General features: G+C 39.9%; 1 protein-coding gene across 4 annotated transcripts in view; it reads left to right on the top strand.

The window, feature by feature from the left end:
* The window catches only part of USP54 (ubiquitin specific peptidase 54), a 106822-nt gene that overhangs the window by 65315 nt on the left and 23623 nt on the right, over positions 1 to 17884 (top strand). For all 4 annotated transcript variants that reach the window (XM_042458635.1, XM_042458634.1, XM_042458637.1 and 1 more), the window contains exons 11-16: positions 182 to 352; positions 2030 to 2161; positions 2326 to 2685; positions 11428 to 11653; positions 14874 to 15013; positions 17109 to 17282. In XM_042458635.1, coding sequence (XP_042314569.1) covers positions 182 to 352; positions 2030 to 2161; positions 2326 to 2685; positions 11428 to 11653; positions 14874 to 15013; positions 17109 to 17282 — 1203 coding nt within the window. The remainder of the gene's footprint in view (positions 1 to 181; positions 353 to 2029; positions 2162 to 2325; positions 2686 to 11427; positions 11654 to 14873; positions 15014 to 17108; positions 17283 to 17884) is intronic.

The following is a 17884-nucleotide window of genomic DNA, read 5'->3' as shown; positions in this document are numbered from 1 at the left end:
TCCCCAAACTGTGAGAAGGTGGCATCGTGAAGAAGAAGAAGAAGAAGAAGAAGAAGAAGAAGAAGAAGAAGAAGAAGAAGAAGAAGTCCTGCCTTTAATGTTCTGTCTTCTAGTTGGTGTTTTCTAACTTAGCCTCCTTCTCGTTTGTAGTTATAATTCTCACAGGATTTCCTTTTAATAGGACGTGAACCTTCTATCGCTAGTGATACTAGAACAGACTCCTCTACAGACAGCTATCCCTACAAACATTCCCACCATGAATCTGTGGTCAGTCATTTCTCTTCTGATTCTCAAGGCACTGTCATTTACAACATGGAAAACGATGCAGCTTCACAAAGCAGCAGAGATACAGGTAATATTTTTCTTCATTTGAACCAATGATTTTTTTTTCTGTCAAGGGTCTCATCAACAAGGTCTTTTTAAGTCTCTCAGAGTCCAAGAGCAGAATGTCCATTGGAGAGGACCACTTCAATATGTGTCAGCATAATTAATCCCTTAACTGGAAAATACTTACTGTTATGTACTCAATTTTAAAAATACTGAACTAAATCTAAAAATTATTCTCAGCATTGATGCCTATGACTAATAAAATGCACATACTGCTAAGGCAGTATATGTACATATATTGGCTGTTACGGTACTTCTGCATGTTGGTTCCAGAGCGCAGTCCTCTGTCAATCTATGAGGGTCTATACTAGTCACTTCTCTCCAAGATGAGGAGGTGCCATTGTTGAGTATGCTTTAGGTTCAGTCAGTACAACCAATTACAAATCTACCTAATTGTCACATTATCTACTCCACATTTTACTAGCTTTTTTGCAAGGCTATCATGGCGGACTTTGTCAAAGGCCTTACTGAAATCAAGATAAGCTACACCCACAGCATTCTCCTCATCTACCAAGCTTATAACATCAGATTAGTCTGGTGAGACTTGTTTTTGAGAAGCCCGTGTTGACCTTTAGTGATCATGGCATTCCTATCTAAATTTTTACACACTATCAATTTAATGATCTGCTCTAGAATCTTTCATTGTATAGATGTCAGGCTGACCTTGTTTAGGTCCTCTTGTCCCCTCCCACAGCAACTGCTGTGAGACATAAGTGCTTCCTTGCCAAAAGTCCATGTTCATGAAACTGAAGGCCATGATCCAAGAAGCCAAAGCATTCCCAAATGGCACCATCTTCTGAACCAGTTGCTCAGCTCCATTATTCTTCTCTCCCTTCCTTGGCTGTATCCTTCAACTGGAAGGAGAGAGAAGAAGACAACCTGTGCACCAAGGTCCTTTCTCAAACTTTTTACCTTGAAAGAACCCTTGCAATAATTTTCAGGTCTCAGGGAGCCCCTGCATAAAAATGATTACATCTACAGCTCAAATAGTGTTTACTTCTATTCAGTTACAATCTCTCACAGAACCCCTAGCATCCTCTCAGAACCTTAGGGTTCCAGGGAACCCTAGTTGAAAAATCCTGCTCTAGCAGGACATGTATAAGGCAGTATGGTCACATACACAACATGTTCAAGACAATAGGCTGCTCAAAAGTAACTCAGAAAAGTTACTTTTTGGACTCTGAAGCCAAAGTGACTAAACTGAAACTATCATACTTTGGAAACATTATGATGTAACATAACTCATTGGAAAAGATGATAATGCTCCACAAAGTGGAAGACAGTAACCAGGGCTCTTGGAAGTCTCCTATTAGTAGGGTCACCATAAGTCAAAGTCAAAACTTGATGGCAAATAAGAACAAATTTATTCAATTTATTAAAATATCAGAAGATTTCAGGGTGGCTTACAATAAATAAATTAACCATAATCTCTAGACCATTGTTTGCTTTTGGGGTTTTCTTCATAGTTTATAGTTTTCATAGTTCATTCATTATTTAAAGGTAGTCATTTCATTCATGCTCAGGCGTTAACTAGAAATTTTTATATATGAGAAATTTGTGGGGAATTTACAAGCTCCTGTCTTTGGAACAGAACAGTCAATCAGAATGCTGTTTTGATCTAAAGTGTATTTTGTTCTTTCAGGACACTTGACTGACAGTGAATGTAATCAAAGGCATATTTCCAAAAAGAGCTCACTGACAGACCGTAAGAGGAGCTCCAGCAAATCTCGGAGAAAGGGAGATGAGTCACAGCCATCAGGATATCACAGTGAAGGCAAGGAAAACACTTTTATTCTGAAATTACTATTTCCAGTTAGGAGGATGGATTTGGATCTTGTTTATTGCTGTATCTCTTCAGAAAGATGATGTGAAATGTGCTGTTAATTTAAAAAGAAACTGGTTATGTTTCTCATATGGTCTCCTTCTTCTGTTCTGCAGGGGAAACACTGAAGGAGAAACAAGCCCCTAGAACTGCCCCTAAGACATCAAGCAGCACCAGCAGGCTAAGAGAATTTAAAGAAACAGTCAGCAACATGATCCACAACAGACCATCACAGACAAATCACAGCTCTCCACGAAGAGGAAAGGATCAGACTGAAAAACCCAGAGTTTTGCCTGTTCAATCTCGAGACTGGGAAATGGAGAGTACTAGTAGTGAATCCAAATCAAGTTCTTCTAGCAAGTACCGTCCAACTTGGAGACCCAAAAGGGAGTCACTGAATATAGACAGCATCTTCAATAAAGAAAAGAGGAAGCAATGTGGCTACACACAGCTCAGTCCCTTCTCTGAAGATGCAGGTAAACATTTGGGAGACATGTATTTGGGTGAAGTAATTTGTAATTGTGTAGACATCTTTAAGAATTTATGTAGTTGTCCATTATGTGTGTCTGGTCCATTGCCTTGTAAGACGTAAATTTGAAAGTGTATATTAAGAACCTGCATTTCCCTTTCTTACTGTTTTGGTATACTGTATTATGATTCTGTTTTTGAAATTTTTCTTAAAGTGGGCAGAAAATTGCTAGAATTGCTTATTGCTTCCTTTGAGAACTAATTGAATGAAAAATTTCATCCCTAACATGACTTTAGCTACCATGCCTAAAACAATATACTCTCCTCTTTTTCGGAAATAAGCCAGAGTAGGCAAAAGCCAAAATAAATTATTGTGTTAGAAGAAGAAGAAACATAAAATGGCATAGTAAACAATTACATCATCAGAACTGAAGCAACAGCAGATCAAAGTGAAGGGAGCAGCAGGACAAAAAGGGAAACAAGAATAAAACTACCAATCCAGCCTTCGCTGCATGCCAGATACAGTATTGAAGGTAGATAGACTTGCATAGGAAATGTATTCTGTGCCATAGGCTTAACAACTAAAAAAATAGGCTTCTCCTCAAACAAAAGACACATTAAGACACAACCCTCTTTCAGAAAGTTGTTGGCATTCTCCAGCACCTACACTGTTATGTCTAGCCTCTCTTGTAAAGCCAGGAAGAAAATAAAAATGGTACTCTCACCTATTCAGGAAGCTTGTCCACATCTATTATCAGTCCAGTTTTTATATTCTTTGTTTTGAGGTAAACTACAAAACCCTGCAACCTCAAAGAGACAGGAGAGGCTGTCAGGAAATAATCACATCCATACACTATGAATAGAATTAACAGAAAATAGGTATTTTCATTTAAGTCCAGATTTCATTTTAAACAACAGTATGTTTAGAAGAGAAATGTTATAGGCACAGCCTATTTTAAAAAAAACCCCACAAAACTAAAAATAAAAAGAATCTGATTTACATATTTCAATTTTTAAAAATTTATCTACTCACAACAGGGATAGAAACCAAATCCCGAGAAGAAATAATAATGTAAACAGGGCTAAGAAAATAAGGTGAGGTGGAGGAATAAAAAGATAAATTAGGTTACTAAAAATAGAAAGCTGAATACCAACATTTCTTACCATCTTGATTCTTCTTCAAGGGGACAATTCAGCTTCTTGGTATTTTCTGTGCTTGACACACATGGGTTTGTACTTGTGCAGAGTCAACTTCAGGTTGTTCTAGAACTGAGTATCCTTCATGAGGACCCCACCCTATCCATTCCTCTGCACATACTCTGTCTCACCAACACTACTCTCCCCTAAGTTTTTCTCCATCTACCTTAACAGCAATACCATTTGGAGTGTTCTCCTTTTGTCATAGCTTTCTTTCTTCCTTATCTGCTAATTCTTTACTGCTTACTCTTACTTGCATTTCCCCCCACCATTTCCTTTTCCATTAACAAAGTAAAGCAATCTGTTCCCTCAGGTCATTGGTCTGTTTTCCTGTCCTCGTTTAGATCTTCTAAGGCCCTCTTTTAGCTCTGTTCAATTAATATGTTTCTTACTCAGCCTTCAGCTTCAGCACCAAATACTGCTTTGGACAGTGTTCCTGTCAGGACTGAATGCTATCAGTTCAACCCTGCCAGCCTTGCAAGCATTGCCTTGTAACTGCTGCCTGCTCTGTGGCAGAGGATTTTACACTTTCTCCTTCTTCCACATCAGGGTCTTCAGGACCTAGGCAAATGCTTGTTAAAACACCAACGCACCTTACAGATAATAGTGACTCTATCAAGAAAAAGAAGCAGGAACCATGTTCGTTCTGCCTCTCATACCATCTACATCAAAAATTAATGCTTCAGACTCAATGTCTTCCATTTACATCAGCTGTCAGTACTGACATTTGTACCATACCAGAGAGTGTCTCTGCCCCAATGACTGGTATAACTCAGCCTTCAGTACCATGCACAAAATGTTGGTCTGTTCCCTCTATTCAGCAGCTCCAATGGCTTCTCTCTACTCACTTACCTGAATCCAGACACCCACTCTGAGATGTTCTTTCTGATCAACATGCATTTTTGCATGTTGACATATCAACAGTTTAGCTGGGGAGGGGGGGATTGATGAGAGTCATACCTTACCTTCCAGAAGACCAAAATAATGTCGCCACATCACCAGGGCAGCTCCTTGTTTTGAAGGTCAGCAGATTATATCTGCTTGTCATTTAGCTGCTTGAACTGCAAAAATGATGTGTGAGGCCATAGCAATCTGCAGATACACTTGGCTTCAGTCTGATAAAATTTCAGATGATACCAGGAGGCATACCAAAGACCTGCCTTTTGATGACACTGACATCTTTAGCTCAAAGAAGAACGAGGCCAGGACTGAGAAGATGGGTTTTTTGAAGTCCAGACTCAACAGGATTGTCAGTATTGCTCTTATTGGAGACACCCTGAGTTTTCATCATATACCAGTTGCCATCAATATCTTCTTGCAATCCCTTTCAAGGATCAATCTCTCAACATTGCCACCTGTACAAGGAGTCACATTATGATCAGTCATCCTCCTCCAGAAAGTTATCTGATTCATCCAAAAATCACATTGAGTCCTTGCCTTCAGCACCACAAAGCTCACTTCTCAGTCTTCAGGAATTTCAATTATCTCATGGTAACTCACCACTAAAATGTCAGTGCTATTCAACATCTTTATCTTTATCAATGACCTGGATGACAGAATTGGGAGCATACTTATCAAATTTGCAGATGACACCAAATTAGGAGGAATAGCTAATACCCCAGAGGACAGGATCAAGATTCAAAATGACCTGAATAGACTAGAAAGCTGGGCCAAAGCTAACAAAATGAAATTCAACACAGAGAAATGTAAGGTATTGCACATAGGGCGGAAAAATAAAATGCACAGATATAGGATGGGGGACACCTGGCTGAATGAAACTACGTGTGAAAGGGATCTAGGAGTCCAAGTAGACCACAAGTTGAACATGAGTCAACAGTGTGATGCGGCAGCTAAAAAGGCCAATGCTATTTTAGCCTGCATCAATAGAAGTATAGTGTCTAGATCAAGAGAAGTAATAGTGCCACTGTATTCTGCTCTGGTCAGGCCCCACCTAGAATATTGTGTCCAGTTCTGGGCACCACAATTCAGAAAGGACATTGAGAAACTGGAGCGTGTCCAAAGGAGGGCGACAAAAATGGTGAAGGGTATGGAAACCATGCCCTATGAGGAACGCCTTAGGGAGCTGGGGATGTTTAGCCTGGAGAAAAGAAGGTTAAGAGGTGATATGATAGCCCTGTTAAATATTTGAAAGGATGTCATATTGAGGAGGGAGCAAGCTTGTTTTCTGCTGCTCCAGAGAACAGGACCCGGAACAATGGATGCAAGCTACAGGAAAAGAGATTCCACCTGAACATTAGGAGGAACTTCCTGACAGTAAGGGCTGTTTGACAATGGAATGCACTCCCTCGGAGGGTGATAGAGTCTCCTTCCTTGGAGGTCTTTAAACAGAGGCTGGATGGCCATCTGTCAGGGATGCTTTGATTTGGATTTCCTGCATGGCAGGGGGTTGGCCCTAGTGGTCTCTTCCAACTCTATGATTCTATGATTCTAGGTGAAACATCACTGACTATTGGGTCCTTTTAGTTGTGTATCTTGGTTATGCAGTAGAATTCAGTTTGTGCCCTCCAATCTTTTCTCTCCTGTGCCCCACTCTTGATTTCTGAGGGAGGCAATCAACTCCCTCCTACAGAAGTATGTGCCATAGAGTGAATGCCAACATGTTGCAAATAACAGAGGTTATTATTTTATGGCATCGAAAAGAGATGGAGGACTTTGACTGGTTTTAGATCTTAGTAGAGTAACTTAATACGTCTGATCATGGATATTTTGCATTTTCACACTCTGGTCCATTCTGGCACTGCTACATCACAAAGATTGATATATTGCAATCAGTTTGAAGGACATTTATTTTCACATCTCTTTATGTCCTCAGCCCTGAAAATTTCTCCAGTTTTTTACTGACAGGGACATGTATCAGTACAAGGGTCTTCCATTCAGCCTCTCCACAGCCCCAAGGCTCTGCTGATCTTTTTCTTCTTTCTTCTTTTGTGGCTTCTTGTACTTTCTTATACAGTGGAATCTCGCCTTACGCGGGGGACCCATTTCGAATTCCCCCACATAAGGTGAATTCTGCCTATGCTTGAGCCCCATTATAGTGAATGAGACTTGTGCACACGGCGGTGCAGCGTACACATGCAGCGGCCACGCATGCCATTGAAAGTATTGCAGCGTGACTTCCACATAAACTGAAAGCCACGTATGGCGCGCCCGCATATGGAGCAGGTGCACTGTATAGACAGTCAGTGACATTGTCACTGATAAAACTCTACCACAGTTTTAAAAAAGCCTCTACCACAGTTTTTTGTCACCATGGACTCTATGATTTCAGACTCTAAGCCAGTACCAAGAAGTATGTTTTTTTGCCCGCTCAGACAATAGCATTCATAAGAGTATTGTTAGACTCAACATGGGCAAGGGTTTTTCTTCCCAGGAAACATGCAGAGAAGACACTAAGCTCTTTTGCTGTTGAGCAGCTGAACCACACATCCATGGCAGTACAATGACTGCTAAGATTAATGGTTCCCATGACCTTTGTCATTTATATGATTTAGCTCAACTTACTTTGTCTCCAGTTTTGGTTTTTCCAGCATTTCAACTGCAACAGTGATCCGCGTACACCATACACAATTCATCACATGGCAATGTGGTATACAAGACATCACAAACTTCTTTCTGGAATGCCATTTTGGTTCCCAGATCTCATATGAGTACAGTGAGCCTGTGCCATACGTGGACTTCACTTCCACAGCTTTCAGCATACACTGAAGCTGTGGTACAATTTAATGAATGGCACGTGCACACCATGCCAGATGCACGTGACCCTTTATTTTCAGTGGGGCACAAGCATATGCTATTTTCCCCTTACATGGGGGGGCGGGGCGGGTGTTTCCAGAATGGACCCCCAATGTAAGGGAAGGGAGGATTATACTTTAAAAACTCACATTCCCTTTAAATTGGAGAGCTCACTGTAGAGACATGATGGATAAGGGTCGTTGGTCTCTTCCTGAAGGTCAGATGCATATCAGTGCTCTGAAGTTACTATTATAAAAGCACTACCAGCTTTCAAAAACAAGCTGTCTTTTAGATAAACAAATAGAGTAGCATGCATTCATGTGGTTCTTCAGGCTCTCACCCTTTCTCTCTGGGAATGGTATGTAACAGGACACATTAATGTTGTGGCCATGTACATTGCTGATGTAATAACATTATGGCAGACACTTTGAGTCTACAATATGAGTGATCAATGTCTGAGATAATTCTGACACATTGTGGACCCACAGACAGTGCCTGCCATAGATTTGTTTGTTTGCTTGTCACCTCGATACGGAGTGATCCTGATTCTGTTCGATGGCAGGAGTTGGTGATCAGTCTCTGGGAGTTGAATTTCTATTGCATTGGAAGTCCTCTATTTACAAACTTGTCAAACTTCTTTCAGACAGTCCCAGTGCCATATTGATAGTATATTACTAGCCTCATCAATTATGGTTCACTGTGCTACTAGAGCTTTTTTTGCAGGAACATGTCCCTTACTATTGATACTAGACTTCCTCTCCCACACAGTGTGTGTGGTGTGGTGTATAGTGTTGTGTTGTGTTGTGTTGTGTAGTGTATCATCTGGACATCAAGCTAATCAGGTTGACAGCACGAAGGGTCAGATCACTCTTGCCTCTGAGTTCAGTGTGCTTCTATGGGCTTTCATAAGTGTTCCACCAGAAAGTCTTAAGACTATATGTGAAAGAGATTTTGCATTCATGCTGCTTTCAAATTAGCCCAGGTAGTACCTTTGACTATTTCTAGTGTTACAATTCTTGTTACATCTTCATAAGCAATGCCTCTTTTTCTTCATTGAAGGTCTACTTATCTGCAAAAAATTGCCCAACAAGCTTTAGGTTTTCATGCTTCAGAACAGCTTAGTATCTCTGGTGAAGAGGTTTCTGACTTAGTACCTCCTGGGGCTACCCCAGTTACAGCATGGCTACTATCTTATGCTTTGTCACAGCTGATGACAAAAATCTTTGAACCTTTATCATCTGTGGGTTACTGCCTTCTGAAGATAAAAGTTGTGTTCCTTATTGCCATCACATCCAATAAAAGAACAAGTAATTGCCATTCTGATGTGACTGACCATTTCTTTGCTTTCACAAAGATAAAGTTGTTCTTTATCTGTATGCCATTTTTTTACTCAAGTTTATCTCTCATTGTCATGTCAACCAGGATACTGTACTCCCTATAATTTATCAGAACTCTACATCTCCATTGGAAGTGGATCGTTAATCTTTGGATGTTCAGAGAGCACTAGCAATTGATATGGATAGGGCAGCACCTTGTCATCATTCAAACCTTTTATTTCTCTGTTTTAGAGACTCCAGAAAATTTCTACCCAGAGATTATCTAACTGGGTAATGCACACTATAAGGCTTAGTTTTTGGTTGGCTAAGAAGTCAGTTCCACAGACTCTCAGAGGACATTCCATACATGGTGTAGTGACTTTTGCTGTGCTGCTTTGAGGCATCTTCATTCGTAATTTCTGAAAAGTGGCTGAATGCTCTGAACTGTCCATGTTCATCTGCAGTTATCACCTGGATTCCAGAACTAAAGCAGATGCTTCCTATGGCTGGGCCATTCTTTCTTCTATTCTACTGTGATCTAACCCATTGCCTGTGGTAAGCTTGCTAATCGCCCTTTTGTGTGAGGCACAGAAACCATGAAGAAGTCCAGGTTGCTTACCTGTAACTTTAGTTCTTTGAGTGGTTAGCTGTGTCCTCACACAACCCTCCCTCCTCCCCTCTTTTTCAGGTCCTGTGTTGCACTCCCAGCAAATCAAGGAATTGAGGGGAGAGTAGCATTGGCGGGACACAGCATACGCAGAAGAGAGGATAGGGTGAGGTTTCTGCCAAGGCTACTCAACTCTAGAACATTCCAGTGATGGCTCTGCACAGACGCAAACTAATTTATGTGAGGGTACAGATGATCACTCAAAGAACCACAGGTATGCAACCTGTTCTTCTTAGGATGCTGTTTCACTGACTCCGAAATGCTCTTCTTGAACATTGCAAGAAGATTGTGTTAAATGTAGGCTTCACTCAGTAGGATCAACTAACAGTATTTGGAGATTACAGTTTATTACAAGAACAATACATTGAACATTGCAAAGCAGAGCTACAGCTGCTTGTTAGCTGCAGACTCACCACTCAGATTCTCTATATCAGTTTCCCCAAGCCTCTGTATCAGTCCTTCTCTACTGCTCCATCCTCTTCACCATTGGTCATCTTCTAGGGGGTTGTTGGATACTGTCAGCTAAAACATCTATAGAAATGCAGTTTGGGGAATACTGTCATATGGGACCTATATATACTTGCCAGAATACTCTGGGCTGCCCCCAGAGTATTCAAACCCCGCATTCCCCTCAGATTTGTCCCTCTTACCTGCTGAAGACTGTGGGTAGCTGTGGTCACAGCAAGCTGGCCAGCACTGCTGGTGCAAGATGCTCTGATGTCAGAACAGCATTCTGAGCCTCATTCTGACCTCAGAACAACTTGCGTCCACAAAACAACTCGACAAGGATGCTGAGGGACCCACCGCCACACATCACCACCTGTCATCACTGCATTTTTCTGGAAAACCTGGAGCAAAAGGTACATTTTTAAAATGTGTGTCAAGGGGTGTAAACAGCCTGTACCCTATTCAGGGCTTGAGGGCTGCGTGGTGTTAAAACTGCATGGCCAGCCTAGGGAGAATTCAGAGTGTAGAGCTAATGTAGACAACCTAATATGGATATACTAATCTAGCAGGAAGTCAGTCTTACATATACAGCAACCCTATTTTATCACTGGTTCCATACACCACAAAGTCTGGTGTAAAATTGCTCAATTATAGATTATGGAAGAGCCAGTGTGGTATAGTGGTTTGAGCATTGGACTATGACTCTGGTGAACAGAGTTCAAACTCTGTTTGGCCACTGAAGCTCCCTGAGTTACTTTAGGTGAGTCACACTTTGTCAGCCTCATCTTAAGGCAAAGGCAAACCTCTGAACGAATCTGGCCAAGAAAACTCCATGATAGTTTTGCCTTAAGATTGCCAAAACTCAGAAATGACTTGAAGGCACATAACAACAACAGGTTATTAAAATGTTCTGTTCTATAACAGGTGGCCTAAGTCAAGATAACAGATTTGATTTTTAAAAATTTTTACAGCAGGTCTCACTTAGCTTATTACTGCCAGGATGTTTGTGTTAGAATTGTAGATTATTAACACACAAATGATCACAGTAGGTTTTAACAGAATTATCATAGTCTGTACTTTTAAGTTTCAGTTCCTTCTAACGTGTTAACAGTCCAGTTTCTAATAGAGACATAAATATAACACATGACACATTTCGTGAGGTGGACGTTAGCCCATGAAAAATTGTTCCATAATAAAATTAGTTAGCATCTCAATCTGTCCCCAGCAGTATCTCTACCTCAGTATTGGATATGGGACCTATGTACACTTCACTCCTTTTCAGTTTTACAGAGATGGGCATTTTCAACAGGTCCAGAGAGAGATTTCAGTTTGCAGATTTCGCCTATCATCTCTTATTTTTATCTTGTCAGGTAAAGAATTTATGGAAGATGAACTAAAAGAGCCAGTCACTCAAACAAGACCAAGCCAGTCAAACAGGTATAAGCACTGGGCCCTAGGTCGGGGGGCACACTATATGATGGATCAACATCCTCGTCTGATTCAAAGGATGGAATCTGGCTATGAAAGCAGTGAACGCAACAGTAGTAGCCCAGTCAGTATGGACATGCCTTTGTCGGAGAGCTCTAGCACTTCTAGGTAAGTTTTATAAAAAATAAACCAAGTTCACATGCTTGATTCTTTATAGTGAAGCACCAAATAATATATTTTTAACCATCTTGGCAATTTATATGGAGAACTAGTCTATAAATTTAAATTGACATATACAAGTTTCCTAGGGGCTGTAGTAATAATAGAAAGTGGAATGTTTTGACAGTCCCTTCAGGAATATGTGTTTTGGGAGCTAACTTTCACCCTGCATCCTGTCATTTTCCCTTGGTAAGCAGAGAGCAGCAACCACCATCTCCTCATCCACCAGCCTGGTCTCACTTTCTTTGCAGAGAAACAAGGAAGTAAAATCCCGAATGTTCCTTGTGTTCTTTTGAGTTTATCCTTTTTCCAAACCAGAGCTAAAAATTAACTTGTTTTCTTAATGGATTATTTTGGTAACTAGTACCTTTTAAAGTAAAAAAAAAATAAGGGTTTCCCCTTGACATTAATATTTAGTCATGTTTGACTGCAGGGTGGTGCTCACCTCTGTTACTAAGCTGAAAAGCCAGTGTTGTCCGAAGATGACTCTGTGATCATGTGGCTAGCATCACTGTACGGAATGCTGTTATCTTTTAATGTAATTAACTACAAAAGCCATAGCTGTAATTCACTACTATTCAGTGAAACTAGCATATGTTATTTACCTGCTACTCATTACAGGGTGTGTGTGTTAATTTAGTCTGAACAATGAGAGAATAAGGGGAAGGGGTCGCATGGATGACTTCCTCATGTTGCAGCAGGAATATTATTTTTCAATGTCTTGTGCACTTCTCTTGGAATTTCCTAAGTATAATAACTGAACTGACCACATGGGGGTACAAGATAACATTGTAAAATATTTTTCAGTGGTACAGTAGTACCAGTAATGCTCTGTTGTTAGCAGTGAGTGACATCATGTAACATCCAACTGCAATAACAGTAAGGATCTTGTAGCACCTTTGAGACTGAGAGAAAGAAGTTAGTAATATAAGCTTTCATAGACTTAAGTTTACCTCCCCAGATGCAGATGCACCTAAGAACATAGGTTCAAAACACATTGCGGAAATAATCCCATTTGAGATTGTTTTACTTGCCCTGGCACAGTGCTAGGGAATTCTTGGAACTGTAGTTTTGTAAGACATTTAGCCTTCCCTGACAGAGAGCTCTGTTGCTACAATAAATTACAATTCCCAGGATTCCCTAGCAATGACCCAGGGCAGTTAAATCCAAACTGGATTATTTGTGCAGTGTGTTTTGGACCCTAGACTCTAGTCTGCAAAAGCTTGTTCTACCAACCTCTTTCTCTCAGTCTCAAAGGTGCTACAAAATCCCTTTGCATAATGATCTAGACTAACTTGGCTGCATCTTTGAATTCTGTATAATATAGATAATGACATAGATAGATAGATAGATAGATAGATAGATAGATGATAGATAGATAGATAGATAGATAGATAGATAGATAGATAGATAGATAACCTTGCTTGCTTGCTTGCTTGCTTGCTTGCATCTCAGGTTTTTAGATAAAAATAAATCCAATACAGCATCATAAGGAATTGCTTAAACCAGGGTGGGCAACTGTGAAGGGCAGTTTTTCAGCCCTCAAGTGGATGTCACTTCAAGTTTCTGTTTTTGGAGGTGTGGGGTGGTGGTCTAGATTTCTTTCGCAGTAACAGTTTTCGGGTCAGTTTCCCATCAATTTGTGAATGATTCCTCCCAGTTTTGGCATTTGTGCAAGGGCAACCTTGTAGGATTCCATTAGTGGTCTCAAGGAGCCATTGAAGTGCCTCTGGGACTGTAGTTTCAGCATCCCTGATAAATTCCATAGATAAAATATGGGTATTGTTTAGATTCAAAGCCTCCAGATTTTAAGATCCCTACTGTTTCTGGCTACAAAACCCTGCAAGTAGAAAATAGTATGTTTTTGTAATTTCTCATAAAAATATAATGCCCAAACTTTGAACAGATTTCAGAATTAATAATCCTGATATTTCTTTATAGAACTGTTTTAAAACATCTACTTTCAGAATTAATGTAGCTTCTGAACTAAAGGGTATTCTCTGTCACCTACAAAACTGGCACTTGGATAGCCTCTCCTTGTAGCTGTGGCATTGACATGTCCCTTCTTTTAAAGTGACAAATCTTTTATTTTATTTTTATATTTTACCTATGAGAACCGTGACTGTTCATATCAACTAACACTAGTTATTATCATTTGTGATTTATGTTCTACAAATCATAAATGGGCTTGCTATTAAAATGTAGTTTATCTCTAAAATCTCAGGTTTTTTCCGGGATAGATAAATCATTAAAATACTAGACCAATGCCCAAATGGCAGTGGCGTCACTAGGGGTATGCGGGAAGTGCGAACCACAGCAGATGACACCCTAACAGGGGGTGATACCACTATTCCTCAAACATTTGCATTTTGGCAGACATGAACTGTGCCATTCACTTGTATCTCTTTAAAATGCTGAATAGATGGTATGAGTGGGTGAAGCTCAGTGGGAGGAGAAAGGAGAAGTCCCAGGTTTTTTTTAATTAAGTTTTTACTTTAAAAACATCACATTTTACCAGATTTTCACTTTAGCCACATGAAGCTATGTATATGTAAACACATTTATTCTGTGCATATGATATTGTACTTTAAAAGTATTATTTTAATTTTGCTAGTTGTTTATGTTGCAACTATTACTATTGCATTCAGTATGGGAATTACAGTTTATGAGTAAATTAGTACAAAAAAATTACTAAGGTTTCTGTATGGGTGTAATATGGGAGAAGGTCATCCATAAGTTACCGCACCCAATGACACCAACCCTAATGATGCCACTGCCAATTAGGAAATAATCTTTGTGATTTTTTTAACCATCATGTTATTTTGGGCTGTATCTCTACCCCAGCCACTTCCATCTCCGTACAAATGGACATACGCTAGTTTCAAAACTATAGTTGATTGAAACTGAGATTAGAATTCACTGTCTAGAAAATGGGTGCCTATTCAAAATCATAGTTAAATCTGCTCAGTAGAAATCAGTTCCAAAAGGAGGAAGAGTGCAAAAAGCAATCTCTTAAAAGGGGTTCAGAACTTTAAATGTACACCAGATCCACATAATAAAACTTTGAAGAAAAACTGAAGAAATCTTGGGGTTTTTTAATCATTCTTCAGAATCAAGGATAGTTAAGATTTTTCATGTTAAAATTATCTTGTTTTCCTTACTTTTATAGAGATTCCCATATTAAACGAACTGGAGCTTTTGTTCCTGCCTGGCGTAACATACCCAAATCACATAGCAGCAGCATCTTGGAGGTTGAGTCTGTCCCATCTGCTTCTTGCTGGACGAAGAACAAGCACTGCATTGGTAATGGTAAGCTGCTGTTTTCCATTCCCATATAATTGCAACCTGGGGGCATATTGGTTTGATGATCACCAGTAGCATCATTAGGAGGGTGCAGGGGGTGCGGACTGCATCGGGTGACACCCTAACGGGATGACACCACTGCTTCTCAAACATCAACCTTTGAGCGGAAAGGGTCTGTGTCCCATTCAAATGCTGAAGAGATGGGGTGGGTGAGCTCAGTGGGAGAAGAAAGGAGAGACCCCAGGGTTTTATTAATTTTTAAAAAAAATATTTTTTAATTTTAAAAAATTCTATAAAAACATCACATTTTACCAATTTTTCACTTTATGCACATGAAACTATATATATGTAAGCACATTTATTCTGTGTGTATGATATTGTAATTTAAAGACATAATTTTAATTTTAATTTTGGTAGTTGTTTATGTCACAGCTATTACCATCACATTCAGTGCTATATGGGAATTCTGTTTTATGAGTAAATTAGTAGGGGGAAAATTACCAAAGATTCTGTATGGTGTGGTATGGGAGGAGATCAGTAGGGGAGTGACAGCATGAGTTACTGCAGTGGGTGTCACCCTAGTGACACCACTGATGATCACCACTGTTTTCTACTTTTTCTGCCTTCACAATAGTAGAAGACATCAGACTTTAAAATTAGTATTACCATGCTTTTCCAGCTATTTTTAATAAAGAATTATATCCCTGTGACACTGTAATGATAGATCATGTTTATTTTTGTTTCTGATCACCACTATGATGAGCCATCATCATTAACTATTGTATGTTCTTAAAATGGTAGTGACTGAAAAGTCATTAGCCTGAAAGGCCTTCAGGACTATTGGCAAATATCAACCATAATAGCCTCTGCCCTCAAGCTTACCTTCTAAAATCATTCTTCCCAAGCTATCGGATGTGGGGGGACAAACAATTATTTTTTTCCCAATGTACCAGGGATTGGTGCCATATTTGTACGCATTGGCTATAATTGTTCCTTTCTTTTCTGGAAACTCACCAGGCATCAGCAGCTGATGGCACCAGTCAATGGGCCACCACTTTGAGTTGCACTGTTCTAAAAGGCATGACACACAAGTTTAAGGGAAGTTGGTAGGAAGCAGAGGCAAATGTTATCATTTTTATACTGAGCAGCTGAAATAGAAACAATTCAGGTAGTCTGTGAGAATGCTTGGTAATTAGATCACAGTTTGAAATAGTCAAAGGTAGCTGGCCTCTCTGCTGAGCTAATGGAAAAGCCCTACTTCTTCACTTCCCTTCTGCTGTGCTGGCTGCAGAAATGTCTGTCTCTTACGACCATTTCATTGGTTTGAGATGATTATAACTTAGCCTAGTCCATTACTATAGCTTTAGAATGTGGGGGGAGGCTCAGTTGAAACAGCATATCAGATAATTAAAATCTGCATAGGTCCTGAAAATTCATACCTGTGGCCTCCCTAATTGAGCTATCCATCTAGCATGCAGTCTTCCTCCCTTTCTACTTCCCTCCACCTTTCCTAGCATTTTTGTCTTTTCTATGAGTCATGCCTTCTCATGATGTGACCAAAATATGACAGCCTTAATTTGATCATCTTGGCTGCCAGGAAGTTTTGAGGCTTGATATGTTCTAGAACTCATTTGTTTGTCTTTTTGGCTGTCCATGGTATTCTCAGCACTCTCCTCCAGCACCGCACCTCTTATCGGACTGGCACACAGCTTTGGCGCAGCTTCTAGCCTCTTAAGATGCATCATTTAAACAGCATACCTCCAAAGTGGCCCGAAGCAGATTTATTTTGTCCTGTCTGCATGGGCCCATTAGAAACAAACATTAGAATGATGGTATAAAATACCAGCTATTTGTATCCAAAAAGTTATAATGCCTGGACTTCTCCATAACAGTTGCACTTTCAAACAGAAAGGGAATCAGTGGTGTGGCTATAAAAATGTTCTTTCATCTCCTCAATAAGGTTTTTGGTGGAAATAGATGCTTAACACAAGCTTTCTATTAGCTATAGTGGATTTAAGAAAATTGGTCTCATGCAGGGAAAAAGCATGTCTTAAAACATAAACAGTGTGTTTACTAAACTTTTTTTTCTCCCATCCCAAAGGTGAGGAGATACTTGTCTCTTCCAAAAGTGAACTAGATGAATTACAAGAAGAGGTAGCAAGAAGGGCTCAGGAACAAGAACTCCGAAGAAAGCAGGAGAAGGAACTGGAGGCATCAGTGGGCTTTAATCCTCGTCCTAGCAGGTTCATGGACCTGGATGAGCTGCAAAACCAGGGTAATGTGTAGACAGCATAGTCCTCTTCTGGAGGAATAGTAGAACTGAGGTGGCCTGATCTGTGGAATATAATGATGTGTGTAAATTATAAAATGCTCCTGGTTTTCTGGTAAGAGAAAGCTAGATAGCTTCTCAAAGACATAGCTATGTTAGTTTGGAAGATCGATATGCAAAGGGATCTTGTAGCACTTTTGAGACTAACTGAAAGAAAGAAGCTAGTAGCATGAGCTTTTGTAGACTTGTGCCTACTTCCTCAGATGCACGCAGATTTTTGCAGGATAAAGGCTATTAAAGCCCATGCTATCATCTTCTTTCTTTCAGTTATTCTCAAAGGTGCTACAGGATCCATTTGCATATTGGGTAGCTTCTGTAGCAGTCATTCTATTTCTTCAGTTGTATTGCATATGTTAGTGGGATCTTATTGACTTGATTTGATATTATGCTGGCATTCAGTCACAATGGATACTGCTTGCAAGTATGTTCAAGCATATTCAAGATCAGGGCAGAGGGCTAAACCCATTGCATTTTCCATTACCAAAACAGACTCCTGCAATTTGGACCCATCTATTTCTTCTTAAAATGTTATTTAGAACATTTTAAAG

This window comes from Sceloporus undulatus, chromosome 3 (assembly GCF_019175285.1).
Source record: "Sceloporus undulatus isolate JIND9_A2432 ecotype Alabama chromosome 3, SceUnd_v1.1, whole genome shotgun sequence".
Taxonomy (NCBI): Eukaryota; Metazoa; Chordata; class Lepidosauria; order Squamata; family Phrynosomatidae; genus Sceloporus; species Sceloporus undulatus.
The sequence above is the reverse complement of the archived record's forward strand: the minus strand, read 5'-3'. Positions and strand labels throughout refer to the sequence as shown.